The sequence below is a fragment of the Zophobas morio genome, unplaced genomic scaffold (assembly GCF_036711695.1).
Source record: "Zophobas morio isolate AGI-343-1 ecotype UQ-CSIRO unplaced genomic scaffold, CSIRO_AGI_Zmor_V1 ptg000075l, whole genome shotgun sequence".
Taxonomy (NCBI): Eukaryota; Metazoa; Arthropoda; class Insecta; order Coleoptera; family Tenebrionidae; genus Zophobas; species Zophobas morio.
In genome coordinates this window covers 470108-482807 of record NW_026972180.1, presented here as the reverse complement: position 1 = coordinate 482807, position 12700 = coordinate 470108, and the positions used below count along the sequence as shown (strand labels likewise).

Here is a 12700-nt window from a genome sequence, read left to right as displayed (position 1 = left end):
ATTTCTCGAATTATTTTTTTAAATTTATTTTTTCAATTTTTCCATTTTAGGATTTTTCGATTCTTGTTTTTTGACATCCTGGTTTTTCACTTTTAAAACTTGTTCGCCTTTTTTTATCAAAAAAATATTTCAATGTTTCAACATTCCAATTTTGGGAACTTTTCAGATTCTGGATTTTTCAATTTTTCGACAAACTAATATTTAACTTTGACTTAAATCATATGATGTCTTGACGTCTCAATGCTTCGGTTTTCGATATCTTGGTTTTTCGATTTTTCGAATAGTTAATTTTTCAATTTTTCAACTTTTAAATGATAGACTTTTTAATTTTTCAATCTTTTGATTTTTCAATTTCTCGGTTTCTCAATTTTTCAGTGTTTCAGTTTTGCGATTTTGTAATTTTTTTGAATTTTTAAATTTTAGATTTTTTGATTTCACGATTTTTCAGTTCGATTTTTCTATTTGTCAATTTTTGCAAATTTTAAATTTTTCAATTTTTTGAGGCTTCAATTTCTCGATCTCTCCATTTTTCGACTTCTCAGTTTCCAAGTTTTCAGTTTTGTAGTTTTAAAATTTTTTATTTCTCGGGTTTTCCGGGCTTTTCAATTTTTGGGTTTTTTTTGGTGATTCAGTTTTTCGCTTTCTAGATTTGCCAAGATTTGTCATGTTTCGATTGTTCAATTTTTCAATTAATTTTTGGGCTTTTACAGTTTCTTGATTTTTTGATTTTTCGATTTTTCAACTCCTCGATTTTTCACTTTTTCGATCTTTTATATTTGGATTTCATGATGTTTCAATATTTCGATTTCTTGGTTTTTCAACCTTTTGGGTTCCCGACTTTTCGATTTTCCTGTCAAGTAAGCGTGAAATATTGAGCAATTGAAACAGATGAGAAGCAGAACAATGGAAGCAGGTATTGTGCACACACACTACATAATAATTATATAGCAAAAATGAGGTACCCGGCGCGGTAACACTTTACTGGGTAACGGTCGCGGACAGACAGATAGATGACATGGCGGTGGTGAGAGAATCAGCGTAGGCGGCGGTACCATCGCGAGTCAGGATTCGCAGGCTAACACCTTGGTGGCGCCCAAACGTTTCCAATTTTTCGATGTTTCGATTTTTCGATTCAATTTTTTAAATTTTAGATTTTTCGTTTTTCAATGTTTAGATTCTTTAATTTTTCGATACTTTAATTTTTAGATTTCTCGATTACATGATTTTTCAATTGTTCAATTTTTCCAATTATTATATTTTGAATTTTTCAATTTTCTGAGGCTTTGATCTCTTGATATCCCGATTTTTCACCTTCTCGGTTTTAAATCTTTCAATTTTGTGATTTTTATAATTTTTGATTTTTCGTATTTCGATTATCCAAATTTTCCAACTTTTCAATTTTCTGATTTTTCGATTTAAAGATTTTGTTAAATTTTTCAATTTTTCAATTATTAGTTTTTGGATTTGGGTTTCTTCAATTTCTTAATTTTTTGTTTTTTCGACTTTTTGAGGTCTCAATTTTTGAATTTCGAATTTTCCTGTTTCGATTTTTCAATTTTTTAAATTTCAAGTTTTTTAAGAATTCAATCTGGAATTTTGGAATATTTCGACTTTTTAAACGTTAGGTTTTTCGTTTTTTTATGTCTCGATTTTTCAATCTTTCAAATCTTCAATTTTTCGATATTTTGATTCTTCATTTTTTTTAAATTATAGAGTTTTTGATTTCTCGATTTCGCGATTTTTCGATTTTTCAGTTGTTTGTTTTTTAATTTTTCAATTTTTCATTTTTTTAAATGTTACACTTTTCAATTTTTCGATTGTTCGATAGTTTCTAATTTTAAATTTTACAGTTTTTCAATTTTTAACTTTACGAGTTTTCGATTTTGACGTATTTCGATTTTTCGTATTTCAATTGTTCAATTTCCCAATTTTCCGATTTTTTGATTTATCGATTTGGTTAAAAGTTTCCATGTTTCATTTATTATTTTTTGGATTGGGCTACCTCAGTTTCTTCATTTTTTGTTTTTTTTTACTTTTCAAGTTCTCGATTTTTGAATTTTTCGATGTTTCGATTTTTAAGTTTTTCGTTTTCCCAGTTTTTCGAGGATTCAGTTCTAGAATTTTGAAGATTTCAATTTTTTAAAAATTTTGGTTTTTCGTTTTCTTTTTGACTTTTTGATTTTTCAATCTTTCAAATGTAGGTATGTTTCGATATTTTAATTTTAATTTTTTTTTAATTTTTAGATTTTTCGATCTCTCGATTTTCGATTTTTCAGTTTTTTGTTTTTTCAGTCTTTTGATTTTTTGATTTTTCAAAATTTTACATTTTTCAATTTCTCGATTGTTAGATTTTTTTCTAATTTTAAATTTTACAATTTTTCAATTCTTAACTTTCCGATTTTTCGACTTAACAAATTCGATTTCTTGATTTTTCAATCCTTTGATGTATTGATATCTCGATGTTCCAATTTTTGAGTTTTTCGAAGTTTCGATCTCTTGGTTTTCCGATTTTTCGAATTGTAAATTTTTCATTTTTAGATTTTTAAATTCTGGATTTTTTAATTTTTCAATTTTTGGATATTTTAATATTTCGATTTTCGAATTTTGCGATATTCCGATTTTTCAATTTTTCGATTTCCCAGTTTTTCAAGAATTCAATTCTGGAACTTTTCGATATTTGGATTTTTTTAAATTTAGATTTTTCGTTTTTTTTTGTCCGACTTCTTGATGTTCAATCGTCGAAATTTTCTATTTTTTGATATTTTAATTTTTCTATTTTTTTAAATTTTGCATTTTTCAATTTATCGATTGTTTTCTAATTTTAACTTTTACAATTTTTCAATTCTTAACTTTTCGATTTTTCGATTTTGCCATATTTCGATTTCTAAATTTTTCGATTTTTGACTTATTGATTTTTCTATCATTTGATGTCTTTACGTCTCAATGTTTCGGTCTTCGAGTTTTTCGAGGTTTCGATATCTTGGTTTTTCGATTTTTTGAATCGTTAATTTTTCAATTTTTCAATTTTTAAATTATAGACTTTTTAATTTTTCAATCTTTTGACTTTTCGATGTTTCGATTTTTCATATTCGATTGTTCAATTTCTCAATTTTTGAGTTTTTCGAGGTTTCGATCTCTTGGTCTTCCGATTTTTCGAACTGTAAATTTTTCATTTTTCAATTTTTAAATTTTAGATTTTTTAATTTTTCAATCTTTGGGTATTTTAATGTTTCGATTTCTCGATTTTTCGATTTTGGAATTTTGCGATACATATTCCGATTTTTCAATTTTTCGATTTCCCAGTTTTTCGAGAATTCAATTCTGGAACTTTTCAATAATTCGATTTTTTTAAATTATTTAGATTTTTCGTTTTTTTTTGCCCGATTTCTCGATGTTTCAATTGTCCAAATGTTCTATTTTTTGATATTTTAAATTATCATTTTTTTAAATTTTGCATTTTTCAATTTTTCGTTTGTTTTCTAATTTTAAATTTTACAATTTTTTAATTATTAACTTTCCGATTTTTCGATTCTGGCATATTTCAATTTCTAAATTTTTCGATTTTTCGATTTATCGAATTTTCGATTTCTTGATTTTTCTATCATTTGATGTCTTCATGTCTCAATGTTTCGGTCTTCGAGTTTTCCGAGGTTTCGATATCTTGGTTTTTCGATTTTTCGAATCGTTAATTTTTCAATCTTGTGATTTTTCGATGTTTCGATTTTTCGTATTTCGATTGTTCAATTTCTCAATTTTCCGATTTTTCGATTTATGGATTTTCTTAAGTTATTCAATGTTTCAATTATTAAATTTGGGTTTTGGGCTTCTCCAATTTCTTAATTTTTTGTTTTTTCGACATTTGGAGTTCTCGATTTTTCGGTTTTCGAATTTTTCCATGTTTTGATCTTTCAACTTTTCGATTTCCCGATTTTTCAAACTTCCAGATCTTTCATTTTTCGAATTTTATATTTTTCAATTTTTTTAAATTTAACATTTTTTAATTTTTCGATTGTTAAATATTATCTAATTTTAAATTTTACAATTTTTCAATTTCTAACTTTTCGATTTAGTCGATTTCTTGATTTTTTCGATCCTTTGATGTTTTGATTTTTCAGTTTTTAGATTTTTTTAAATTTATTTTTTCAATTTTTCCATTTTAGGATTTTTTGATTCTTGTTTTTTGACATCCTGGTTTTTCACTTTTAAAAATTGTTCGCCTTTTTTTATCAAAAATTTTTTCAAATTCTGTATTTTTCAATTTTTCGACAAACTTCTGTTTAACTTTGACTTAAATGACTCACTCATAAATTGTCCGGATGTTTACAATCAAACGCGATGGTTAACGAAATTTTTAGAAAACGTTATCGTTATCAGTGATAAGTTGGCACAAAAAGCAGCACGAATGTTTCTTATCATTATCAAAAAAAAGTCTCTCTCAAATTTTGCAATTTTATACGAAAATAGATATTAATTATTGTTAGGATGGATGTACCCTGTCAAGTGTCGACCCTTGAAAATGATCGATCTCACCACGCATTACGTCAATCTGTGTATTACAAAACCTTTAAAATCAAAACTATTTCACAGTTTGCTTTAGTTCTAGAGAGGATAGATCAATCATACCATACTGTTGAAAAAATGTTGAATTTGATTATATCTTTAATAGTGTTTTTTCTCTCTGTACTAGGAACTAACGCGCAAGGTAAGTTCCACGATAGACTAAAACTTGTGTCATTTAATCCTGATTTGCAGTCTGTGTCCTGGACATATCCAGCTCCAACGTCTTAGTCTTAGATCTACAATACAAAATTCTACTCCCTGAGAGCAACGAAACTACAATTAATTTCACTCGTGGTGCTAATTTTTTGCTAGGTTGTATCGAAGGATATACTAGCCCAGACCTCCCCGACATTCCCGGTAGGGTATCTTGCTATAACAGTACCCATCTCTCCCTGTACTACAGATCGGCATACCTTACATTCGCCGATATTAAATGCGTACAGAAAGTTCCTGCGACGGCTCAAGTAAGAACTAGTATATGTCAAAATAAAGGCCATGACGTCAACCTGGGATACCCACAATCAAACCAGTTTACCACCCTGTACACATTATAATAATAATAATAATAATAATAATAATAATTTATTTACGGAATATAACTCCACTTTACAAATAAAGGAAAAAAAAAACAGTGTTTCTTGATTCCACGATACAGTACAATATTAATACAAATTAAACAAATAAAAAGTTGAAAATGAAACTAAATAAGATTACATATTATAATAATAATAAACCGACACATCATTTTTAAATTTCAGCCTACTAGAATCAAAGATTGAGATTCGAATGCGGCAGGAATATTCATTAGCTTCTTCCATCATTCTTCTTAACGGATGATTTTGAGCCAAAAGTGTTGTTGATGTTGATATTCTAAATATGTTTCGACTTCTTGTTGTACGACTGTCAACTGCAGGGATAAGAAAAGACAATCTGTTCAACAGACTTGGATTGTCAATATGTCCATTAATAATGTCATGAAGAACACAGGCATCAGAAATTTTCCAACGGATAATAAGAGAGTGAATTTGACACTTATCCATAATCCATCGGTAGTCACCCTTAATATGAGAATGACCCATTTTAAATTCCACAGTTCGAAGAAATTTATTTTGTACTCTTTCAAGTCTCTCATAGTCGATTTTATAAAAAGGAAACCAAACAGAAGAGCAATAATCAAAATGCGATCGAACAAGAGAGCAGTAGAGAGATTTTAGGGCCAATGGAGACAGATCTTTACAATGACGCCAAATGAAACCCCACATACTCATGGCTTTATTGTAAATATGGTTATAATGGCTCTTAAATGTAAGGGTCGTATCAAAAATCACCCCCAAATCTTTTATTTCTAAAACTCGTGAGACGGAGACATTGTCTAATTGGTAATCAAAACTGATATGCGATTTGGTTTTATAAAATGATATTACATAGCATTTCTTAATGTTTAAATGAAGACAGTTATTTTGACACCAGTTAAATAATGCAACTAAGTCCAATTGAAGTTGTTTAGCGTCTTGAATGGACCGTATAGTTTTAAATAGTTTCAGGTCATCTGCATACAGTAAATAATTTGAAAAATGGAAACTGCAAGTTAAGTCATTAATAAATAACAAAAAAAGAATGGGTCCACAATGTGTACCTTGTGGAACACCAGAAGATACGCAAAAAGGGGCCGAAATATAATTATAAATTCGTACCTGTTGTTTTCTGTCAACCAGAAAAGAAGATAGCCATTTAATCGTACCTTCTCTAAAACCTAACTTATGTAGCTTTACAATTAGCAATCGATGATTAACCCGATCAAAAGCTTTTGAAAAATCTGTATAAACAGAATCTACTTGCGATCGATTGGCAAATGCTTCATTTAAAAATGATTTGTATTCAAGAAGGTTAGACAATGTTGACCTGTTAGAGAAAAAACCATGCTGACTACTTGAGATAATAGATGCAGATGCCCATCGGAGCTGAATGGATACAATAGCATCAAGTAATTTGGGAATTGCAGATTGGTTGCAGACCCCTCTATAATTGTCCACGTTGTTACGTTGTCCAGATTTGAAGATGGGAATTACATAACTGTTCTTCCATAATTGAGGAAAGACGCCTTCACTGAGTGACGTTTGAAATAAGATAAATAAAGGTAAGCAAAGAGAGAATTTACAGTTTTTTAGAACAATGCTGGGAACACCATCAGGGCCAGGATTACAAGATGACTTCAACAAGGAAATATGATTAAAAACATCTGATAAACTAATATATAAGCCAGAATCATTCACTTGAGACGATGAATCAAAACAACAAGCAAAATTCCTCAAGTCATCAACTGCGTAAACAGAAGAAAAATATTGTGCAAAAAGATTAGCCACTTCATCCCCACCTTTTACAGAGTGCTGATCAAGTGTCATTTCAGCAGGAATACTGCTGTCACTCTTCTTTTTGTCACGAACAAATTTCCAGAAAAATTTGGGATTATTAAAAATACTAACATTAACGTTAGATATATACGCAGCATACAGTTGTTCACATAACTGTTTACATCGCGATCTCAAGGATTTAAAATAAATATAATCTTCAAACCTGCCTGATTTTTTATAGATAGAGTGCGCTATGCGTTTATTGCGACAAAGATCTTTCAATTCTTTATCGAACCATACCGGATAATTATTACGAGCATTATGCCTTAATATTTTATGTGGAATAAATTGTTCAAACCCGTTAAAAACTATGTCATAAAAAACTGCCACTTTTTCATCCAAATTAAGACCAAGAAAATAATTATCCCAATTAATCGATGCATAAAATTCATTTAAAGAAATATAGTCACCATTATTAAAGTCAAATATTTGAACTTCAGAGTGAAGCGAAGATGAAGAGGTGCAGGAAATATACCATGAATACGGAGAGTGATGAAGACTTTGAGGAAAAATAGGATCTACAGCAGGCAAAACTGCAAGTGCAACAATATTTGTAAAAATAAGATCAAGAAAAACGTTTCTGCCATTGGGAAATAAATTAACTTGTTTAAGATTCAGAAATGCTGAAGTTGAGTTAATAACGTCATAATATTCATGTTTACTAGTCGATGAATCAAAAAGAATATCATTACCATTCCAGACGAGATGTGGTAAATTAAAATCACCGGCGATGACATAAGATGAATCAGGAAAACGCTCAAAAATTAATTCCAGGTCACTACAATAATCCTCGAAAATACTAAGAGGAGACGCAGGAGGAATATACACACCCCCAACAATCAAATCTAAATCATTATATTTTAAATGAACAAAAATGCTTTCCACAGAAATACTACAAAGAACAGTATGAACACAAAAATCATTCCTGATCGCAATCAACACACCACCACCACGATGTTTACCCGTATAATCAACATTGCGATCAGCACGAAAAATGCTATAATTATTTAAACCCAGTTCTTCGTTGGAAATACTGCTGCAAAGCCAGGATTCCGAAATAATAATAATATCGTAAACACTAGAATTAACCATTAACGAAAATTCCTTTAATTTTGACCTAAGGCCACCAACATTCTGATAGTAAAAGTTTATTACTTTTTTGAAAAACTATTGCGAGATGAACTTGTTTTGGTAATATAAGCTTGATTGTTTTTGTATTTTAAAGTTACGTCCTTCTCACCTTTAGAAACCCTGTCCTTAAATTCACGGCGAATATCATTATTAAAATCACGCTGAAGTTTAGTTAAATCAGGACGAAAGAATTTATCACGATTAGGGTTATTTTTGTTTGAGCGGAGAATGTCTTTAGCCAGATTCTCATTTTCACAAACTATTCTCAAAGGACGAACAGTGTTAGACTTAGGAGGACCAATGCGAATAACTTTTTGAGGATGAGAAATGAAACCCAACGGGGATAAAATAGACATAACCTGTTGCAAATCGTCCGCAACCCTTTGTGCAATCGATGTAGAAGAAGATTCAGGTAAATTAAACAATAGTACATTAGAGCTCCGTCTTTTACGCTCCTCAATTTCGGCCACAATCACATTAAGATCAGATGAATTGTTATTAGGCATTGTATTAGACGTCTTAAACGCTGCCCATTCCTCCTGAATTAGTCGTACATTATCCTCAACGGTTGTTAATCTGTCATTGATAGCTTTGAAGTGATTTTCAATAGTTTGTTTAATGTCCTGTTGCACCACACTTAGTTGTTTTATAATGATTTCCTCAATTTTTTCAATTGAGATTATGTTACTAGAAGGCGAGCATTTAGGACAAATCCAAGAAGATTTGTCGTTTATTATTTCAGCTATTTCAGACTCACTCAGTTTTAAACATTTAATATGTGCATGTTTTTTGCATGTACCACATTTTGTAGAAGGAGTCGTAGGGGTGATAGCATTCTCACAAATTAAACATAGAACTGCCATATTAATAGGATAACAAGGAAACAATTCTTCACACCAACGCGGTCCGTCGTGGTGACTGACAGTACTTGACAAACAGACTAGACCAGGGAAGGTAAAACAAAAGAGACAGAGGATACAGCTATATTGTAGCAAAAAGCTAAAGCTAATTAATCAATAAAACCAAGATAACGTTATCACGTGAAAGGGCAAAAAATGCAGAAGCCACGTACAAAATAGAGAAACCCCTTAACTTACGCAATCAAAAGGCGACAACAGTGACACAGGGCGTAGATAATCCTAATTTCCAGACACTGTCCAAAATTCAAGAAAAAACAAGGCACTTTAACCACTAAAAATTAATTAAAGAGAGAGTGTCGGTCTTATCACTGCTAATACGCTCTAACCTAAATTTAAAATTTATGTTTCGACTCAAAAAAACTCGTGCCTTTGAGGATTGCTTTCAATGTTTCTTTCTACCAGTGGGGTGAATTTTTCACCGAAACACATGACCACTTTGTCGACGACGGTCACGTGTACAACTATGTCGACATGGACGATCTTTACAACCAGCAAGAGGATACATTCAGCAAATTATTGCTTTCTGAGTACCTTACTGATGAAGTTTATTTGATTAAGGGACAAATGCTGCCAAGTTACATCTTCAAATATGCACAGTTCGATAAGGCGTCGTTGGTTTATGCCAACACGGTACCACAATGGAGTCCTTTTCGTAATGTATTTAGCGAATTTGTGAACAGCTTCGTTACTGGGCTGACGCTGAAACCAAAGTCGTACGTGGTTGGTACCGTCGGGGTCGCCACGCTGAAGAACTCCGAGGGTAAATTGGTGGAGCTTTACTTAGACGTTGTTGGGAGTACAGTACCTGTTCCGAAGTGGATATGGTTCACGTTTGAAGGTAGCTTTACGATTTACGGGTACAATAACCCATATTACGAAGATTCAGAAGTGGAAGCCGAATTTAACACCATGTGTGTAGTCCCTATTTCCACTGAGAAATTTAAAGATATGTGGGTGGGGATTTGTGCGGGAGATCCATACGTCGAACCGTAGCAGTTTTTAAGGTTAACCACCTCTTGTTGAGATATTTTACGAAATAAAAATGGAATTACTACTACCTGATTGTTTTCTTTTTCTTTTTCTTTTTTTTTGATGAAATAAACGTTAGGAATGTTTTGCTGCTAGGTGGAAAAAATATGATGAAAATGATATATAAAAGTTGCATTTACTAAAGTAAATGTTAATAAAATAACGTACTCCTCCACTTGTGGTTTATGAATCCGTGTTGAGTTTTCACCATAGGCAACTCGATTTTTGGAAAAGAAAATCAAAATTGTATGACATTTTACATTCAACTTTGAAATTGTAAAATGCGCTGAAATCTTGTAAACGTTTTCAGGTTATCGGAAGCATTGTAAATCGTTGATCAAAATTTAACTGTTCATGCCATTGCGGCATATAGTCATCAAATTGTGATCTACTATTTGGTGTTCTAGGCATCGACACTTTTGGAAAAAAGATTAAAATTGTATAACAATTTTTCGATTTCTCGATTTTTCAGTTGTTTGATTTCACAATATTCCAATATTTGGTTCTTCAATTTTCCCATTCAATTTTTTGATTTCTCAATTTCCCAATTTTTTACCGTTTCAGTTTTGGTATTTTACGATTTATCGATTTATCAATTTGTTGTTATTTCAGTTTTTTTTGATTCTTCAATTTTTCGATTTTCCAATTTTTGGCGTTTCCAAGGTTTTTATTATTAGATTTCTGGATTTCTCGATTTTCCGGTTTTTTGATTTCCGAATTTTTCAATGTTTCAATTTTGTGACTTTTCAATATATCGATTTTTTAAATTTTAAATTTTTTATTTTTCGATTTTTTGATGTTTCGATTTCTCAATTCTTCAGTTTTTCGATCCTTCAAATTTTTGGATATTTCAGTTTTTTAATTTTCAAGTTTTGATTTTTCTATATTTGTCAATTTTTCCAGTTTTTAAATTTTAAATTTTTGATTTTTTTTATACTCCAATTTTTCGAATTGTCGGTTTTAGATTTTTCAATTTTGTATTTTTGAGTTTTCGAATTTCAATTTTTCGGTTTTTTGGTAATTTAATTTTTCAGTGTTTCGACCTCTCGACTTTTCGATTTCTCGTTTTTTCGACTTTTTAAGATTCCGATTTTTGGATTGTCCAATTATTCTAGAAAGCAGCTTTAGGATTTTTCAATATTTCGTTTTTTTGATTTTAGATTTTCCGTTTTTTTTCAATTTTTCGATATTTTAATTTTTGGCTGTTTGGTATATTTATCAATTCTTGCAATTTTTACATTTTAGATTATTGATTTTTTTGATGCTTTGATTTCTTGATCTTCCGTATTTTCGACTTCTCGATCTAAGATTTTTCAATTTTGTGATTTTTGAAATTTTTGATTTTTAGAATTTTTCGGTTTATCGGTTTTTCAATTGATTGATTTTTCGGTTGTTCGACTTCTCAAATTTTCGAGATCTCGATTTTTGTCTTTATGTTTCAACTTCCCATTTTTTTTATTTTTCGGTTTTCGGTTTTTCAGTTTTTCGATTTCTCAAATTTTACGATTTTGGTTTTTTCAATTTTCTGATTTTTGGATTTCCTGAGTCTTTCAAATGTAAAACTCAATTTTTCAACGTTTCGATTTTTCGATTTCTCACGAGTTTTTCAATTTCTGGATTTCTCGGTGTTTCGATTTTTCGACTTCTCGGTTTTAGATTTTTCAATTTGTGCTTTTAATAATTTGTGATTTTTCGTTTTTCGATTTCTCTATTTATCGAGATTTGGATTTTCCTATTGTGCAATTCCCGATTTTTCGACTTCTCAATTTTTCAATTTTTAACTTTTAGATTTTTCAATTTATTGATACTTCGATTTTTCAAATTCCCGGTTTTAGATTTTTCAATTTTGTAACATTTAGTATTTTTGAGTTTTTGAATTTCAATTTTTCGGTTTTTTGGTTATTTAATTTTTAAGTTTTTCGATTTCTCGATTTGTCAAGATTTTTCGATATACCGATTTTTTAGTTGTTCAGTGTACTGATTTTTCAATTTTTCAATTTGCCTATTTTTGGTCTATTGTTTTTGTTAAATTCTAAATTTTTCAATTTTGCAATAATAATTTTTGCATTTTGAGTTTCTTCAATTTCCCGATTTTTCGATTTTTGGACCTCTCGACTTTTCAATTTCTCGATCTTTTATATTTCGACTTTTTGATGTTTCAATATTCGATTTCTCGTTTATTCGACATTTCAGGATCCCGATTTTTGCATTTTCCAATTTTTCGAGAAAGCAGCTTTAGGGTTTTTCAATATTTCGTTTTTTGGATTTTAGATTTTCCATTTTTTTTTTAGATTTCGATATCGCGATTTTTCAGTCTTCCTTTTTCTCAATTTTTGAATATTTTAATTTTTGGCTGTTAGTATTTTTGTATATTTATCAATTCTTAGGTTTTTCAATTTTTTTTATGCTTTGATTTCAAGATCTTCCGATTTTTAGACTTCTCGATCTTAGATTTTTCAATTTTGTAATTTTTTAAAATTTTTAATTTTTCAAATTTTTCGGTTTATCGGTTTTTCAAATTTATGTGGCGATTTCTCAGTTTTTTCATTTTTCTCTGTTTTCGGTTTTTCAATTTTTCGATTTCTGAAATTTTACAATTTTGGATATTTCAATTTTTTGATGTTTGGACTTCCTGAGTTTTACCTTTTT

At 30.0% G+C, this 12700-nt stretch overlaps 1 protein-coding gene and 1 long non-coding RNA gene across 2 annotated transcripts; both read left to right on the top strand.

Moving 5' to 3' along the window:
• Positions 1 to 4532: 4532 nt before the first annotated feature.
• Positions 4533 to 5191, top strand: LOC135143769 (uncharacterized). The gene is made up of 2 exons (XR_010282891.1): positions 4533 to 4702; positions 4753 to 5191. It is a non-coding gene; the product is annotated as an uncharacterized LOC135143769 (long non-coding RNA).
• Positions 5192 to 8400: 3209 nt separating this feature from the next.
• On the top strand, positions 8401 to 10079 carry LOC135143765 (uncharacterized). The gene has a single exon (XM_064075705.1). The coding sequence runs from the start codon at positions 9494 to 9496 to the stop codon at positions 10013 to 10015; it is 522 nt and encodes a 173-aa protein (XP_063931775.1). The 5' UTR covers positions 8401 to 9493; the 3' UTR covers positions 10016 to 10079.
• Positions 10080 to 12700: the final 2621 nt, after the last annotated feature.